Source organism: Cannabis sativa, chromosome 2 (genome assembly GCF_029168945.1).
Source record: "Cannabis sativa cultivar Pink pepper isolate KNU-18-1 chromosome 2, ASM2916894v1, whole genome shotgun sequence".
In the NCBI taxonomy this organism is placed as follows: domain Eukaryota; kingdom Viridiplantae; phylum Streptophyta; class Magnoliopsida; order Rosales; family Cannabaceae; genus Cannabis; species Cannabis sativa.
Genome location: NC_083602.1, coordinates 88,530,847 through 88,550,108, shown reverse-complemented (window position 1 = coordinate 88,550,108; position 19,262 = coordinate 88,530,847). Strand labels below are relative to the sequence as shown.

At 31.1% G+C, this 19,262-nt stretch overlaps 2 protein-coding genes across 4 annotated transcripts; one reads left to right on the top strand and one right to left on the bottom strand.

Moving 5' to 3' along the window:
* The first annotated feature begins 909 nt into the window (after positions 1-909).
* Positions 910-6,503, top strand: LOC115720937 (uncharacterized). Of its 2 annotated transcripts, XM_030650149.2 has the most exons (3): positions 910-1,535; positions 1,667-5,912; positions 6,232-6,503. In XM_030650149.2, exon 2 carries the CDS (start codon positions 1,765-1,767, stop codon positions 5,890-5,892), a length of 4,128 nt encoding a protein of 1,375 aa, XP_030506009.2. In that variant the 5' UTR covers positions 910-1,535; positions 1,667-1,764; the 3' UTR covers positions 5,893-5,912; positions 6,232-6,503. The 2 variants fall into 2 exon arrangements, with proteins under 2 accessions (XP_030506009.2, XP_060966954.1); XM_061110971.1 differs by having other exon boundaries at positions 951-1,535; positions 1,667-6,503.
* Positions 6,504-12,209: 5,706 nt separating this feature from the next.
* On the bottom strand, positions 12,210-15,466 carry LOC115720941 (laccase-17). 2 transcript variants are annotated; one of them, XM_030650153.2, is made up of 6 exons: positions 15,273-15,466; positions 15,034-15,185; positions 14,698-14,942; positions 14,448-14,576; positions 12,866-13,819; positions 12,210-12,528 (listed from the first exon to the last, which is right to left on the bottom strand). In XM_030650153.2, exons 1-6 carry the CDS (start codon positions 15,363-15,365, stop codon positions 12,398-12,400), a joined length of 1,704 nt encoding a protein of 567 aa, XP_030506013.2. In that variant the 5' UTR covers positions 15,366-15,466; the 3' UTR covers positions 12,210-12,397. The 2 variants fall into 2 exon arrangements, with proteins under 2 accessions (XP_030506013.2, XP_060966953.1); XM_061110970.1 differs by having other exon boundaries at positions 12,862-13,819; positions 15,273-15,465.
* Between the last annotated feature and the right edge of the window lie 3,796 nt (positions 15,467-19,262).

Here is a 19,262-nt window from a genome sequence, read left to right as displayed (position 1 = left end):
CATAATATTCCCTATAATCAAATTATTTTGAACATCTCGTACCAAACGCCCCCTAAGAGTTACCAAAAGTTATTAAAGTTAGGAGTCATTTGAATTAGTTTTTGTGATTTTATTGTTGGTAGAAATTATAATAAATAAATGTTTAATTTTGTTTTAAGTTGAATGTAAAAAAATATAACATATATTTTATTAAGTTTTAAAATATAATTGTATTATATATATTAGATTTTTAAATTATTATTTTCTTTAAAATAAAATGTTATTTGTATATACAATTTTTTTAATTTTATTTTATAAATATGTGTGGATTAGATTGGATCGGTTACTTTTACATATCAATCAACATTCAATCCGCATAAGTAAGGATTTTGAATTTTCCAATCTAATAATTTGCACAAGTACAAATATCTGCACTTTACGAATTAGATTGGATTGAATCGTGCGGATTGAATTAGATCGACTATTTTATGAACACCTCTAGTTACTATGTAAATTTTCGTAAAAATATAAAATTATTAAAGTGTAAAAATAAAAAAAAAAAATCCAATTTTTAAATTACTTTTTTTTTACCTTAAAATATTAATTGTATATATAATTTTTTAAAAATTTATATAAATATGTATAAATTAGATTAAGTCTGTTACTTTTTTATGCCAATCAACATTTAATCTGTATAAGTGTAAATTTTGAGTTTTCTAATCAAATTCAATCCGCATAAGTACATTACAGATTAAATGAGATCAAATCATGCAGATTGAACTGACTATTTTATGAACACAATACCCTACCTCACTCACTTTAGAACTAGCACATGATAGCAATGCATTATTTTTGATTGGATAATGAATCTTGTAAATATATTTATATTTAAATATACTCTATGAACAAAAAATATTAATAATAATAAATGGAGAAATATGTAGAATTATTTATAGGAATGTATAGGTAGGTAGAACAAGGAGTAGTGTAGGTGGCAAATGATGGGGTGAGATGAGAAGATGAGACGGGCCGCCGGGATTTTGCAAAGTTCTGGGCTGGCCCAGACAGACTCGCGAGTCACCACTAACTCACTAACTCACTAACTCGGTGCCTCACTCACTGAGTCGTCTTCTCTGTCGTTCTCTTTCTCTTTCTCTCACTAACCCAAAACCCTTTTCTCTCTCTAACTCTCCACCTCTGCACACACACGCTTCTTCTTTTTCCTTCAAAACTATCTCTGTCCTTTTTAGTCTTTTCACATTTCATCTTCAGTCTCGCTTAATCCGACGGCCCAACTATTTCCACGTCACCATCGTCTTCTTCACCATCCTCTGCGACCTGCTCTCCCCCACACATAACATACAACTTTTCTCGTATATATATATACACATTTATATTTATTATATTATATAACTATATAACAACCCTCCTCGTTCTTTGCTCTAGGGTTTCAAGATTAATCTTCGCCTATTCTCTATTTTTTTGGGCTTCCGAATTCTCGTGCCTCGGTCGGTGATTTCGCCGCTTAAGCTCTCATCTTGTTTCGCTATAATGAGGTAATTTTCTCTGAAATTCCAATATTGTTTGGTTTTTGTTATTGTTTTAGTGTTTTGATTTGTGTAATACCAAGGTGGTTTTCGTGGATTTTGAGTTTGTTTTTTTTTTTTTTTGTGTTGTGTTTAATTAGGGTTGGGATTCGGATTTTTCTGTAACGGGTTGGAAGAGTTTGGAGAATTGGAGGAATTTTGGTTCTTGTTTTTTGTTTCTATTAATATATTATGATACATGGCGATTGAGAAAAACAACTTTAAGGTTTCGAGGTTTGATTCGGAGTTTTCTCCCGGTAGTAGGAAGAGTATGTCGAGTGATGATGATGAGCTTCAACGACGGAGCTCTGCGGTTGAATCTGATGATGATGATGATGAATTTGACGATGCTGATTCTGGGGCTGGGTCTGATGACTTTGATTTGCTGGAATTGGGGGAAACTGGAGTAGAGTTTTGTCAAGTTGGGAATCAGACTTGTAGTATTCCGTTTGAGCTTTATGATCTTCAGGGTCTTGAAGATATATTGTCAATTGATGTGTGGAATGAGTGCTTGGATGACGAGGAACGACTTGGTCTAACTAAATTTCTTCCTGACATGGATCAAGAAACTTATATGATTACTATGAAAGAGCTCTTCACAGGTTCCAATTTTCATTTTGGGAGTCCTGTTAAAAAGTTGTTTGATATGCTGAAGGGAGGTTTGTGTGAGCCTAGAGTCGCCCTTTATCGCGAGGGCTGGAATTTTTTTCAGAAGCGACAGCACTACCATCTTCTGAGGAAGCATCAGAATACTATGGTGAGTAATTTTTGTCAGACGAGGGATGCTTGGCTGAATTATCGAGGATACAGTATTGAGGAGAGGCTTCGGGTTTTGAACATCATGAAAAGCCAGAAGAGTTTGATGCATGAGAAGATGGAAGATTTGGAGACTGCCTCATCAGAAAGAGGGTCTGATGTAGGTTTGGCAAATAGCAGGGCTAAGGATAAGAAGATTTCGCAGAAAATGGGCCGTCAATCTGCTTATGTTGCTAATCAAAATCTGGATATTCCTCTACGAGGACGTGCAATGGCTTTGGAATCAACAAATTATGGGAAGCAGAATCCGAAAGGTATGCTCAAGTTGAGTGGCTCCAAAAATCCTACTGCTAAAGGGATGGGGGGGCGCATTACTCCTGCATACCATGGATTGGATATGAACTCTGGACCATACAGTTCGGCGGTAGCTTATCCTCGGCAGAGTAAAGCATTAGCTTATGAACCAGGGGCAAGCCACAAAATAAGAGACCAACTGAGAGGCAGTGATGATGCTGAAGATACATATGGATTTGGTGACCACCGAAATCGCATGATGGAGAAGTCTGGAGTTCTTAAAGTAGGGAGAAAGCATGATCTTCCTAGAGGTGATGAATTGGGCTCTGAAAGTTTGATTGGTTTCCCTGTGTCATCAAAGACTGATATACATTCCTATGGCAGGAAAAAGAATGCAAATGCTTTCTCCGAGGCAAACCTGTTTGGCACTAAGCCTTCTAATGTTCGAGGTCCTTATGATCTTCCAAAAAAGGGCAAGTATCCTGAATATGTTCAGCAATTTGCAGTTGAGGACCAGATGAAGTATTTTAAAGGCAGACTTCCGCAACAATCTGGGAAAGGAAGTCGAGTTGACTCATCAGACCAGATTGAATCATTCTGGAATAATAGGGGTAAAGAGGATGCTTTCTCTGTAGATTCACCCTTCAGAGCTGATGATTGGAGTGTTAGGAGCAAGAAACGGAAGACGGGGGGAAATTCTCCTGATCTTAAGTACAAGTTTTATAGGGATTCCCCTACACAATTAAATGATAGGCTTTTACCTTCTGAATATAGAGCAAAACCATTTGAAGAGAAGACCAGAGGACAGAATGGAGGAGCTGACCCAGCAGTAAATAGAGCTAATAAATTGTTTAATAGAAATGAAGAAACAGAATCTGACTCAACGGATCAATCCCTCGATGATGAGGATAGCAACCCTTTGCTGAGAAGCAAGATGGCTTACCCCTCTGGTGTTGGGGAAGCTTCCCGGTCTTCTTTGTCTAAGTATGTGAAAGGTGCTAAAAAGGCCAAAGTTTTCATGAAAGATCCAGCAGCAGATATACAGTCCCTTGATGGAACTACACACTCTAAGAAGGTTGGTAGTTTTCTGGAAGAGGGACATCTCCTCGGTATAGAAAAATACTCTTCAAAAGCAAAACAGAAGGGCAAGATGCGAGATAGTAGTCCCTTTCGTGAATCATCTGCCATAGTTATGGAAGAAGATAACTATGAGTTGGGTTTGGGTAAATTTGCTGACGGTGGTAATGATTATATTTACAATTTAGTCAAGAATGGCCCAGGGGAACCTACTGGGGAGAAGTCACAAAAGACCCATCCTTTTGATGGGAAACAAAAAAGGGGAATTACCCGTGACCAATCACATCACATTCGTGATTATATGGTTGATGATGAGGATGTTTCACTTCGACAAGGACGATTGTCAGCGGATGGTAAGAGACAAGGTAGATTTGGGAAGAAAAGTATGAACACTGAAGCATATGTGGTTGATCATTGTGAAAATCCTGAGGCCTCTCTACAAGGGTGCAGTGTGATGACGAAGAAACGGAAAGGGAAGGTTGATTTAACTGACATGGATAAGGGGGATGAAGGAGACAATGAACTGATATCTGACTATAAGCATCGTATTGATGATTCCATTTCTTTAAAGAAAAGGGCCAAGAGGAAAGTTGAGGCTGACGCTTGTGGCTCAGATATAGAACCTTCTGAACCACCTATTCCAGAAATGGGTACTACAGATATGGAGCTGGAGATTAAGCCACAGAAAAAGGCATTTACTTTAATCACACCGACAGTTCTAACAGGCTTCTCATTTTCTATTATCCATCTTCTTTCTGCAGTTCGCTTAGCAATGATAACTCCACTTCCAGAAGATACTTTAGAGGTTGGCAAATCTGTTGAAGAGCAGAATAAGAAGGATGATGGTGCAAATGGGGTTCATTCTAGAGAGAATGTAGATGCCAATAACACAGAGCAGGCTGGGGAAGTTAATGTACCTTCTCTAACTGTTCAGGAAATTGTAAACCGTGTGAGATCGAACCCTGGGGATCCATGCATTCTTGAGACTCAAGAGCCACTTCAAGACCTGGTGAGAGGAGTTCTCAAGATATTTTCCTCAAAAACAGCACCTTTAGGAGCAAAAGGTTGGAAGACACTGGCAGTCTATGAAAAGTCTACTAAAAGTTGGTCATGGCTTGGTCCTGTTTCTCATAGCTCATCAGATCACGAAACAATTGAGGAGGTCACATCTCCTGAGGCTTGGTCCCTTCCTCACAAAATGCTTGTCAAGTTGGTTGATTCATTTGCTAATTGGTTAAAAAGTGGCCAAGAGACTCTTCAACAAATAGGAAGCCTTCCCGCACCACCGTTGTCATTGATGCAGCTGAATCTGGACGAGAAAGAAAGGTTCAGGGACCTAAGAGCTCAAAAGAGTCTTAATACCATTAGTCCTAGCACTGAAGAAGTGAGGGCTTATTTTCGCAAGGAGGAAATTCTTAGGTATTCAATTCCTGATAGGGCTTTCTCTTATACAGCTGCTGATGGTAAGAAGTCAATTGTTGCTCCCTTAAGAAGGTGTGGTGGCAAGCCAACTTCAAAAGCCCGAGACCATTTTATGCTGAAGCGTGATCGACCACCACATGTTACTATTCTTTGTCTTGTTAGAGATGCTGCGTCTAGATTGCCTGGAAGTATTGGCACAAGAGCAGATGTTTGTACCTTAATAAGGGATTCTCAATACATTGTTGAAGATGTTTCTGATAGCCAAGTTAATCAAGTTGTTAGTGGAGCCCTTGACCGTTTGCATTATGAACGCGATCCTTGTGTACAATTTGATGGGGAAAGGAAATTATGGGTTTATTTACATAGAGAAAGAGAAGAAGAAGATTTCGAGGATGATGGAACTTCATCTACAAAGAAATGGAAAAGGCAGAAAAAAGATGCTGCAGAGCAGGCTGACCAAGGAACAGTCACTGTGGCTTTCTCTGGGTCTGCGGATCAGGTCGGTGGATATGATTTGTGCTCTGATCTCAATGCCGAGCCAATGAGCGTTGATGATAAAGGAACAGAACTTGGATTTGAAAGACATGTGGATGATATCATTGATCCGAATCATGGGTCTGAACAGGGTGACATCCGTGAAGGCGATCCAATTGTTTGGGATGCTCTTGACCTAAATCCTATGCGAGAAAACAAATTACTGTGTCAGGAAAATTCAACAAATGAAGATTTTGATGACGAAACCTTCGGTAGAGAAAGACCAGTTGGAGTCTTATTGTAGGCTTGCAAGGAGTCCTTCAGGTAGCTTTCAATAGCATAATGCTTAACCCCTAATGAGTTAGTTACTTAATCCTATTTTTAGTACATGGTGTTGCATGACATAGTTCATGAAGCCTTAGCTAGTTATGTTCTTGTTAATCTGCTACATACAGATCATGTTATATAACATCTTTATATCCTTAGGTTTGTTACCATTAATCAAATATTTCTATTTTCATCATTCTTTCTTAAAAATTGAAGAATCTGAAGACTGCCCACGATTGAGTCTCACACACTCGCAATGTGCTGCACTATTTTCACTCATGTTTGACAGTCAAATGATGTTTAAATTTTGTTGCAGACCCAGATGTGATGTGAAGTGATGTGCAGTGAGTGAGATGATGAGCATGATCTCAATCCATGGGGTTGCAAGTATGAGCAATCAAAACAACAAAGCAACAGATTTGATTGAATTTGCATGACTTGCTTGCACAGTGTATATTGATTCTATTTGTTTGTAGCTTGAAAATGTAGATTACCTTACAAGTTGATCTCTTTTTGTTGGTACAGTACAGGTGGATATCTATATAGTTCCAAGTTCGTAAATAATGCAAATTATTTTTTTTTTCTCCATATCTTACCCTTTTATTACCATATTTAAGATAATAATTTACTTTATGCTGTAAACTAGGGAATAGATACCTGTTTCGTGCTGTTTTAATAATTTTTTAAATTTTACATTAAATATATTAATTTTTAGTTACGAATGAAATTTTAAATTTAATACTTTTTTATATTTTTTTATGAATAATATAAAATATTTATGTGAAATCTCTTTTATTCGTGATTAGGGAATTAATTTACATTTTGTGCGGTCTTTTTTTAAGTTATACTAACTTTTGCTACTTTTTTTATAAAAGTACTGTCAGACGGTTTTTTTTAATAAGTTTTATACTGCAGTATATTGTGTTAAATTTCCACTGGTATTCTACTGGTATTTTTTAGGTCTTCTATTGTTGTTTTGAGTTGTTATGCTTTGTGTTTTACTAGTGTTCTATAAAAATATACTATTTTTGAAAAGATTTCTGTGTGATAGTATTTTTGTAAAAGCTAATCTAAATTCTAGTATTTTTGTAAATTTTTCTATAAATATGACATAAATTTAACCTTAATCTTATTCTTTTTTAGCAGTTAGATCTATTCAAACATAAATTTTTATCATTTCTATAGTGATGATCAGTTCATGTGATAAAAAAAAAAATAAATCAATATATACTTTGCACATATTGATATTAATATATTTTCTATTAATTATTATTATAACTAATAATATTATTATGTTTGATAGCGTATAGAATAAATTAATCCACAATTTAATATTTTTTTTCTTTAAAAATATTAATTTTGTCATAAGTTACTATTCGATGCTAAATATATGGGGAAATTACATCCTATACCCCTTTTAAGTTAGTGTCTCTCATTTATACCTGCTGTTTTAAAATCTTTAATTTATACCCTCTTTTTTAGTTTCTATTTCCATTATACCCCTCCCATTTCACCATCTCTGTTTATCGTCTAACCTAATATTTACTTGCCCTAATTTTCTCAAAAAGCTTTGCAGCCATCTCCACCTATCTGAGGCTCCAAATCTTGTATTAATAGTTGCAAGAAGAGAGAATAGATTGAGAGGAATAAGTGAGAATGCACGACGTATTGGGGCAAAGCATGTGATGATTATAGCTACAGATGTTGTCAAGGAAGATGATTGCAGAAGATTTCTTAATGAAACCTTCAACTTACATAGCCATGGTACTTATTTAATAATTAATTACTATTTGTATTCAACATATATTTATATAAATTTATACATTAATTAGTTTTCAATAAATAGATTTATTTTTAAATAATGTAATATACGATTAATGTTATTACATTAAATCTAATTTTATATTAATTTGTACAGTTTAATATGTATTATTATTAGTATAATATATGCAAAATGCCAGTAGATATACAAAAATCATATGCTATAACACTATATGCTCACTACAAAAAATTATTAGTAATAATTGTTTAGTCACAACATAATTTTTTTGTGACTAAATGTGACTTTTAGTCACAACAGAATATTACTTGTGACTAAAACATAGTATTTAGATACAAGTTGTCACTAATTTAATTTTAATCACAATAAATATTGTGACTAAAAATACATTTAATCATAACAAATTGTAATTTTTGTGACTAATACCTTTAGCCACAAACATTTTAGTCACAACATAAAAATGATAATTTATAATTAGTTACAACTTTTTTACTTTACGTCGCACGTTTTGTTGTGACTAAAAGTGAAATTTTTTGTAGTGACTTATGAAAATTACTTTTAATATTTTTAAAATTTTCCATTTTCTTATTATTTTCTATTAGTGTCAATAATTACTCGTTTCAAGGATATTACAACCCTCCTTAAATAATTTTTTCAATTAGTATAAAAAAATCTTTAATTAATAGTTTTTTTTTCTCAATCTTTATTGAAAAGAGTTTCAAAAACCTTTAATTTTAAATTAGTTAAGCAACATGTTTTAAATTAATTAAGCAACGTGACTTAAATTAGGTAAATAACATGTTTTGTTATGTAAATTATGTGCCTTATATACGGTAAACAAAAATTACTATTCTAAAATAAGGTAAACGACATACATTATTAGGTAAACAATGTGCCTTAAACTAGGTAAACAACATGCCTTATCAGATAAATTTTGTACCTTAAATAAGATAAATAAAAACTACTACCCTAAAATAAGGTAAACAACCTGCATTTTTAAGTAAACAACATGTCTTATGTTAGGTAAATAACATGTCTTATTAAGTAAATAATGTACCATAAATTAGGTAAACAACATGCATTATTAGGTAAACAACATATCTTATTAGATAAACTTAGTGTCTTAAAATAAGTAAACCAAAACATAATTTATAATTAAAATTAATTGTTGAAAGTTATGAGAATGCTATAAAAAATAATGAAAATACATTTATGGCAAATTTGTATAGCTTATGAATAGTGTCATACAAAAATTACTATTCTAAAGTTTACCTCGTAAAGTAAACATTTATTATTGTTATATTCAATGATTTATATGTGTCTTAAATACATGTTTTAAATTAAGCAAACAACATGCCTTATTAGATAAATTCTATTTCTAAAATAATATAACAAGAAACGTATAAAGAAAATAAATTCCTAATTAAATAATGTACCATAAATTAGGTAAACAACATGCATTATTAGGTAAACAACATATCTTATTAGATAAACTTAGTGTCTTAAAATAAGTAAACCAAAACATAATTTATAATTAAAATGGTAAACTACTACCATAAAATAAGGTAAACAACACACTTTATTATAAAAACTTGGTATCTTAAAGTGGTTTATGCTATAACACTATATGCTTTTGAAATCACTTTTAATATTTTTTTTTTTTGAATTTTTCTTAATTTCGGTAAACAACATACGTTATTAAGTAAACAACGCTCTTTAAATTAGGTAAACAACATACCTTATTAAGTAAATAATGTGTCTTAAATTAGGTAAACGATATATCTTATTAGGTAAACTACAGTTACTACTCCTCAAATAATAAGTAATAAAATTTTAAGGCAAATTTGTATAGCTTATGAATAGTGCATACATTTATCTAAAGTTTACCTCGTAAGTAAACATTTATTATTGTTATATTCAATGATTTATATGTGTCTTAAATACATGTTTTAAATTAAGCAAACAACATGCCTTATTAGATAAATTCTATTTCTAAAATAAGATTAACAACCTAACTTATTAAGTAAATAATATACCTTAGTAGGTAAATTTCGTGCCTAAAATAAGGTGAAAGACATACCTTATTCAGGTAAATTATGTGGCTTAAATAAGGTAAACCAAACATAATTTATCATTAAAAAGGTAAATAATTATCTTAAAACAAGTTAAATAACATGTCTTATTAGGTAAACATCGTGACAAATAACTACCTTAAAATAAGGTAAACGACATGTCTTATTAGATAAATTTCGTGCCTTAAAGTATACTCCATGCCTTAGTTAGGTAAACTTCATGCTTTAAATAAGGTAAACAACATGTTTTATTTAGGTAAACTCTATGCTTTAAATAAGATAATCAAAACATAATTTATCATTAAAAAGGTAAGCAACTACCTTAAAATAAGGTAAACAACACGTCTTATTAGGTAAATTTTGTACTTTATTTAGGTACACTTCGTGACTTAAATAAGATAAATCAAATCATAATTTATTATTAAAAAAGGTAAACAATTACCTTAAAATAAGATAAATAACACACATTATTAAATAAACTCTATGCCTAAAATAAGATAAATAACACGAAGTAACGCGACAACTTATCATTAAGCACTTTTTAGATAAAAACCTCACAATCACCATCGACAGAGAGCAACAAGCTCAAATAGGGTCAATTACAAGAGCTTCATCAATTATGTTTATGTTCTTCATAACTATGTTAGTTAATAAACACAACTAATAGTATGTGTTATCTGCAGATACAACATCAACGTTCAGGTTAGGTTAAGATACTAATACTTTTTAACTTGATTTGTCAACCTTATGTATTTAGATGAAAAAAAACATAAAACATATTAGAGTTGATAATATCCACATGACAATTATAAAAAAGCAGAATGTGATGTTGGATTTTTCTAATCCAATTCAGTAAAAATATATCTATATATATTTATATTAAGTGATATAGAATGTATTTTAACAAACACTTGGAATGCATTTCAATTTGGGCATACATTTATACATAAAACTCAAGTAATGTTCCTAACAAACTTTGCATGAAAAGAGACATGAATTAGATGAGCAAGTAAGAAACAATATATTCATTTGCTTATTCAAATCATCACTTAAATTGGAGACGTAAAATACAAAAAGAAAATGCTATGTGAATATGCCAATTCTACCATTGCACATTTAGACTGTTGAAGATAATATCCAATTGATTGAAGAGAAAAGGAGGTTATAACTCGCACAAAGTAAAAAATTGCTCATTAAAATAAAATATGCATAATAATCATACAGACCAAAGACTAAAAGTAATATTGATCGAGAAAAATTGAAAGGTATATTTGACTCACTATTGAGATTACAACTGTATGTTGTTAATGGTGGTGACAGTAATGGCGGAAGAAACCATGTGATCATCATTCATCCCTTTACAAACATGGCTGTTGACCTAAGCTGTGTGAAGAGGAAATTTTGGTTTTGCGGCTGAATAGAGAGGGAAAATTGTTTGACTCCTTTGTGGCAGGGCAGTTTAGGAATAACACTAATAAAAAGAGGTATATTTGAATTAAATTTAGATTGAAGGTAAATTTAGTTAATTAATAAAAAAAAGAGGTATTCTTCAACTTCTCCCTAAATATATTATACATTATGTTTGTTCGTATATCAATCAATGTTATAGTCTAAAGCGTTATTTGCGGCAAAACCTCCTAAAGTGGATAGGTTTTTGCAACTAACCCCCTAATCTAAAATTTTGGTGGTAAAACTACCTAAACCACTAGTCTGTTAGCAATTAGCCCTTTCCATCCATTTTTGGCTGTTAAGTGCTAGGTTGGAATGTCCACGTGGCACAATTTTATTGGTCCACCTAATCTCCATTATGTATCTTTAGAGAAAAAAATGATAAATCAAAACTCTTCCAAAAATACAATTACTACCATGTATAATAATATAATAAAATAGATATAAAGTAAATAAATATATTAAAATTTGATAAAATATAACAAAAACAAAAAAAAAAATAAAATTAACATATTAAATTTAAAAAAGAAAAAATATATCTATCTTAAAAATTAAGTATATCTTTTTTTAAGACTAAAATGTAAACTCTAGTCTCTATTAGGCTAATTTTTTATATTTTTAAGATTAATTAAATTGATATTGATAATCATTCTCATAGATATCACCATATTTACAACACCCTGAATAGTTTATGAGTTATTTTTAGCTAGCCGAGAAGTTCAAGGGCACAATAATACATAAGTCATAGTTCAAAATTGAAAATCTTAAATATCCTAAGAAAAAATTAAAATTAAAACTATCTAATAATTATCTACACTCATTTTCTCGGGGTGGTACCATAAAAATTTCTAGAAATATATATCAATTTTTAAAAAGGAAGAAAGTATTGTGTAGATGGGAAATCAAACTAAATCCAATTGTAAATTTCAATAAATTTGCATTATTGTTAAACAACCTCTTCTGCAATAATTATTTCAAACTTAAAAAGAAAAGTAAAAACCAATTATTATATCTTATTTCTTTTCCTCAAATCTCACTCAACTCGATGTTACAAATTATTGAACTAGAACTCTTCCAATACCAAAGCCGAAAAAATGCAAACAATAAAAATAGAACAATCACAAAGTTACTCGAAATAGCTTAGAGTTAGAAAACTATTTCAAATAGGTCATTAATAAAAATCAACATTTGGGAAGATCAGCCGGTGGAGGAAGCAACTTCTGATTAGGTAACTTTCCATCTAAGACTAACCAAGCCATTTTCAACCCCCAACTTGTGTGAATCTCCAAGTGACAATGCATAAACCACACACCTGACAACACATGCAAAATGATCAAATTTTTGAACTATAGACAAAGAGAAATGCTACAGGACACCAGTAGTATCTAGCATCCTCTTATGCGTTAATATCGCTATTGGTCTGCTAATCGAAGGCGACATATCTAGATGTGCTAAGTACCACTGGTGCCCAATAACAATGCTCGTAGATAAATATGACACATACATATGTGGTAAGTCACTTTAGATAGGTGATCTTAAATTAAATGATTAATTGAAATTACTTGTCACATAAATCTAAGTCCGTGTCAAATTTGTGTGTATATAAACAAAACTATTAATAAACACTTGATTTATAATTGGATACTGACCTGGATTATCTGCTAAAAATCTTATGGCAACCCATCCGCCAGATGGAACACCAACAGTATTTCTTTCTACAGGATCAACTAGATTGAATTTGGCAGGGTCCTTATTTGGATTGAAATTGCCAAACCCTTGTCCAACTACAAAAAAGTTAAAACCATGGAGATGAAGAGGATGGCTTTCAGCACCAAGGATGCTTGTGTCTTGCAACACTACCTCCACACTTGTGTTAAATGGAAGAACCACTAACTTAGTCCCATTTCCCACCATTGTGTTGTTTGGAGGATTTCCAGTGTAATTAAATGGAATTATAGGACTACTTGGAAAGTAAGGACTATAAACCCCTTTTGATTGACCTGAAAAATGGGCTTGCAAAAGGGCTGAATTGTTTGGGAGTACAAAAGAAACATTGTTGATTGAAGCTGCAAACATTGTCCCATTAGGCCCTTGACATGTTTTGTTACTATTACATGGACTTGTTCCAAGCCCAACTGTGAAGAAAAAATGTTTGTCAACTTTTTGAGGAACATTAGCTGGGAATTGAGAATTGGCCAAACTACGAAGTTTGTTGGAAAATTTAGTTGCAAATGAAGTGTCATTTAGAGCAGGCAATATTGGTTTTAAGAGTTGAAGTTTGTTCATTGGTAATGGGGTTTCATACTCAAGTATTCCTGCAACAGTAGAGTTGTCAAAGGTGCCTTGACCTGTGACATATGGCCTTGCTAGCATGAGGAATTTGGCATTTGGGAATTGAGATTTGGTGGTTAAAAGAAGATTAGTGGTTTGTCCAGGAGCTATGAGAATGGTATTTGTTTCAAAGGGTTTAACATAAATTGCATCAACATCAACTACTTTCAAAGTATGGTTTGCAATGCTGAAGAATAATTCATCATTAAGTGCAGCATTAATCATACGAAGAAGATAAGTCTTTCCTGGCTTCACCTTCAATTTGAATGTATCTACAATTACAAACAAGCATTCAATTATTATGTACAAGTAAAGAGTTAATTAAAATTTAGGAGAAATTTTCATTTTTATTGTTTTTAAGGCACATGTTACAAAAATGTGGTTTTTTTTCTTTCCAAAAAGTTATTTTATGGAAAAACATTAAAAAAAATATTAGAAAAACATGGGGATAAGGTTAGGGAAATTTACATGGTATACTAACTTTTGCTATTTTTTTTACAAAAATACTGCCAGGCGTTATCTTTTACTTTTTCCCCGTATTCTTTTATAAGTTTCATACTGCAGTATACTGTGTTAAGTTTTCACTAGTGTTCTACTGGTGTTTTATGGTTGTTCTACTGTTGTTTTGAGTTGTTCTGTTCTGTGTTCTACTGGTGTTTTATAAAAACACAGTATTTTTAAAGCCATTTTCGTGTGACAGTATTTTTGTAAAAGTTAACTCAAATTCCAGTATTTTTGTAATTTTCCGTAAGGTTATCCTAAGGGTAACCAAATAACTGTTTTTATTATTTTTCATAAAAAGATTTCATCAATTTTTCTAATAAAATAATTTTTTGAAAAAAAGCTTTGTTTCAAAATGTGTAATTTCATCACAAATTTATAGTTACTTAAGAAACAAACCTTTAGCAGAGCAATTATACAATGGGCCTGGAAGCCCATTAATGGTATAAGCATCTGAGACATTTGGGCCTCCACCAGTTTGCATAGCTTGGGTTATAACTGCTTCCGGGTCAGTATTCCACCACTCTCCTGTACAACATTAATTCATGCATATTATAATTATTTTTGTTACAAGATTCAGAGAGAGAGAGAAAGAGAGAAGATTAAAGTGTTTATTATTTATTTGAATGTGGGCAATGTTGTAAATTACCAAAGATAATGGGAACTTGTTTGTAGGGCTTAGGAAATGGGTAAGGAACACCACGCTTAGGAAGAATGATTATGGGACCATAAAGAGTAGCTCTTAGCCATGATATATGAGCATGCCAAAAAAGTGTGCCTCTTTGCCCTGTAATGGTGTAATTATACACATAACTTTGCCCTGTTTGAATTGGGCATTGGGTCACATATGCAGGCCCATCAGCCCAACCTGTCCGAAGCTGCCTAATACCATGCCTATAATATAGTAATTACATCAAAATAAACCAAAATATTAAACCAAACATAATTAAAGTGTTATATGATATTGTTGAAATTAATTAATTACCAATGAATGGAGATGTTGTTTGGGACATGATTGATGACTTTGATAAGTAAACGATCACCTTCTCTTGCTACAATACGAGGCCCAGGAAACTGTCCATTTACTGATACAATACTCTTTGTATGACAAAGTCTTGTCACATTTTGCATTTTAATCTATAAAATTCAAAACATTTAATAATCAAATTAAAAAAAAAACAAATTATAAGAATAATGAAGTGAAGTTTTTTTTTTGGGACATACATCAAATTGATAGTGTCTTGTAATGGCAAATGCAGATTTAGAAATGGCCAAAATAGTGATGATGAAAAAGAAAAGATTGTAAAGAACACCCATTTTTGCTATAAATCTTTTGTTGTAGTTGAAATTTGTAGTAGTGTGTGAATGTTTATTGAAAGGCAATATTGAATGGTATATATATATATAGACATTGGTTGTAGTTGATATATATTAGGTACAATTTGAACTTATATAGTTTTTCATTTGAATAAGATCAGTTGTTAGAAAGAACAAACTATAGAAGAGTGGTGTCAAAGACAATCAAATTCGTTTGACCCCATAATTTGATTAAGGATAATATAAAATTTGCTAGAGATAACTATATATCTTAGGTATAAATTAAATTCTTATTAAGGAAGATTTTTAATGTGTCATTTTCCACATGCAAAATTCTCAACAGTTAATCTTTGTGACAAAGCTAATTAAACCTTGAATCGCTATCTACCATGTCCTTTTATTGTCGGATGGAGGTTATATAATTATAAATACTATTATTATATATATATGTATATATATTTTTATTATATAATAAAGAAATATAATGAAAATTGAATAGAAGGGGAAACCTCAAGTAAAGCAACTTCATCTCAAGCAAGTACAGAAGAGAACAGATCACACTGATGTTTACATTTTTTTTGATATAACAATGACAGACTTCATGGTATGAAATTACTTGAATTAATTCATTTTATATTATAATCTTAGTTCTCATGTATACCAACAAAAATAAATTTATTATTATTATTATATGCTAATTAATGAGTAGCTCAATATTTTATATTGTATTATTTTTAAGGGAAAAAAATGAATAAAGGAATTATATGTAGGAAATATAATATATGGGGAGTTTGTGGGGTTCTTTTACGGCTAAGTTACTATACGTATATAAGTATTTTGCTTTTGTTCCAAGAAGAAGACCAGAGAGATTTCGACGCACCACCTCAATTCATTATATACTTTTTAATATACTTAATTCTCCTATACTATTTATATATACATGTATATATATATATATGATGGCATGTGTTTTAGTTAAATATTATCTAATAAGTCTTATAAATACGAGTGGTTTTTACAACTCTCCTGTTTATGAGGAAATTCCAAGTTGAAATCTCCTCTTCCACCAATATAAAAAGAAAACTAAGACTTATTAATGTTTAAGACTTTAATAATAATTTTAATTAAGTTTTATTTTACTAAGATAATTTTACTATTGTTTTATTACAATCATTATATACTTAATGACATAACTTTAGTAATGAGAGTAGTGGAGTGTTGTAAATATGGGTCGGATTTTTTGAGACGGTACGTATTTAAAAGGTATGAGCACGATATGACACGAAAAAATATATGTTTAAGTACGATACGACATGACACAAAAAATATGTGTCGGAGTAGCATGACACACTTGTATTTACAATTATCGATTGGAGTCAACTAGAGCCTTTAGACATTGCCCTACATGGATTAAAGTAACTGAAGCATTTTAATTTCAATGCTTATTTGGATAATATTACCCTTTTATGGATTAAATGTAAAAAAATATTAAACTATTTATAAGAAAACTAATTAGGATGAATTTGGCATGTATCGAATCATGTTTTTGAAATTTTTCAAACGTTTAAAAATTCTCTTAAACTATTGAGATTGTTGGACTCAACAACTTTTTTTGTTCAATTTTACTAATGAAAGTCTGACACAAATGAAAGTTCAGGGAACATGATTTGATACATGTTAAAATTTGGAAGACATGGAGCAGGTTTTAGTACATGGATAATTGTCGTGTTAGTAAAATTGAACGAAATTGGATAAAAGTCCTTAAATCTAACAATCTCAATAGTTTAAGAGCATGATTTAATACATGTCAAAGTTCGGGAGCAAATTTTTTAATTAGAATGTGGATTATTCTACTCATCACTAATTGGTTTTAAAATAGAATCTCACGATTCTTATCATTAATATCGAGGCTATGATTGCTGTGATATAACTAGTTCTCATTTCTACCAAGTGCAGTTGAGAATGACGGTAAAAACTTGAGAAAATGATGAAAGAAATAGCTTGTAGGGTTTTGAAATATTGAAGAAACTTGATATATGGCTTGTTTGAAAGAAAACGAAGGTAATATTGTAGGAGAGCAATAAAATGTAATGTCGTATAGTTAGGATAAATTTAAGTTTAGTTAAACCATTAAAAACTAACATAACTTAAATAAATATAATAATAAAATAACATTTATTTTAATTTAGTATCTCTAACTTAAATTTGAATATATGAAACCTAATGTCAATATGGAAAGATGGGGTACTATAAATTCATGAAAATATCAAAGATATCAACGGATATTTGTCTACAACTTTTACAATTAATGATATAATTAACTTATAAAATACTAATACATTTGAATAATTGTAATAATTCATACAATTTAATAATAAATAGAAGTCTTGTTTAGATATTATTATATCATCTTGATTACACCATCATATAAAACAAATACATTAATATTTAACCTACACAATAAAAAATTATTAATATGAAAATGAACTTCTAGAAATTTCAAAATTATTAATTAAAATTAATTCTCTGTACTTGGTACTTCGATTCACATTTTTTTAATAATAAATAAAGCATATTCATGAATAATTTTTATTTTTTTTTATGAAAAAAGTTATATTACTTGAAAAAAAAAAATGTATCCAAACAATTTAAAAATATGAGGAAAAACTTAAATAGATTAATGTGTATTGTAGTATTACTTATGCCAACAAGATGACATCTTTTTTTTTTTTTTTTGACAAAGTAATTAAAATCACTTATGAATTTACGATGCCCACGTCCGCTACCGGCGCTGGAACCTCTTCGAACCAGGATAGCTCATCGTCTAACCGCAGAGCATGCTTTGCCAACCATGGGTCGCTAAAATCTAAGAGCGAGCCTCATGGGACAAAACTGCCCCCGAAAATTTAGACAATAAAGTTGTGACATCTTCAAACAACCCTCTTAACTCAATAAAATACTGAAGTTCCACCTGAAAAAAAACATCAAAAAACAGCATAAAACTTTAATTAGAAAACTATTTAAACTGAAGAGAATCAACCAACCACCAAGACTAAGCAACTAGATCTCCCTATAAAATACTAGAACTAGCCAAAAGGATTACCCTTTGGCTAGTAACAACTAAATTATAGCATTCTAATTCATAACCTTCATAGGATCTCTATTCCTTACTTTTACCTTTTTAAAATCAAACATAAATAAAATTTTCCTTTTAATACCCATTATTCCTTAAATATTCAAAATATTATATACTAATTATTTCATTTTATCTCTTAAAAATATTACTTATTTATAGACTAAAACATGTTAAAATCCTTAATAAGTCAAATTATTTATTATTTTATTTATAGCGTAAAACATAGTATCTATAATCTTTATTCAACCTAAATTAAACAAAAATTGTATTAATATCCTTAAAACTTAAGATTACACTTTTCACATTCAAAAAATTCTAAAATTAAGCGTCATCTTACTTGTACAGATAGATCTCATCACCTCTTACTTTGCTCCTCAAACCAGTATAATAAGTGTATTTTACCCAATGCCTCATGTGGGATTTGTGGTTTCAATATTGAGTCAATTTTGCAAATCTTTTGATCTTTACTTTTTTTTTAAGATGAATAAATGTGTGAATATCTATGATTTTATTGTAAAACCTTTGAAATTGTTAAATTCTGACTTGTATGAGAGTGGATTATGTTTTTGTGGTCAATCTTGAACAACCGAAATGGAATTATTTTTGGCAAAGCATTGGTTGCAGGAGTACATGGAAGCTCAGAAGCAGCTCAAGTCAATAGAAATATGAATTAGCTACTACCACTAAAAGGGGACCTTAAATTGAATGTTCATGAAACAAACAACCTGCATTGCGTTAGATTGGTCTCGAGGCGGTTGTTG

Excerpts from the sequence above, each read along its gene's own strand:
- LOC115720937 (XM_030650149.2), top strand. The coding sequence starts at position 1,765 with ATGGCGATTGAGAAAAACAACTTTAAGGTTTCGAGGTTTGATTCGGAG.
- LOC115720941 (XM_030650153.2), bottom strand. The coding sequence starts at position 15,365 with ATGGGTGTTCTTTACAATCTTTTCTTTTTCATCATCACTATTTTGGCC. Across the intron at positions 14,577-14,697 it reads ACAAGTTCCCATTATCTTTG|GAGAGTGGTGGAATACTGAC; the intron begins GTAATTTACAAC and ends AATGTTGTACAG. Across the intron at positions 13,820-14,447 it reads GTATAATTGCTCTGCTAAAG|ATACATTCAAATTGAAGGTG; the intron begins GTTTGTTTCTTA and ends TTGTAATTGTAG.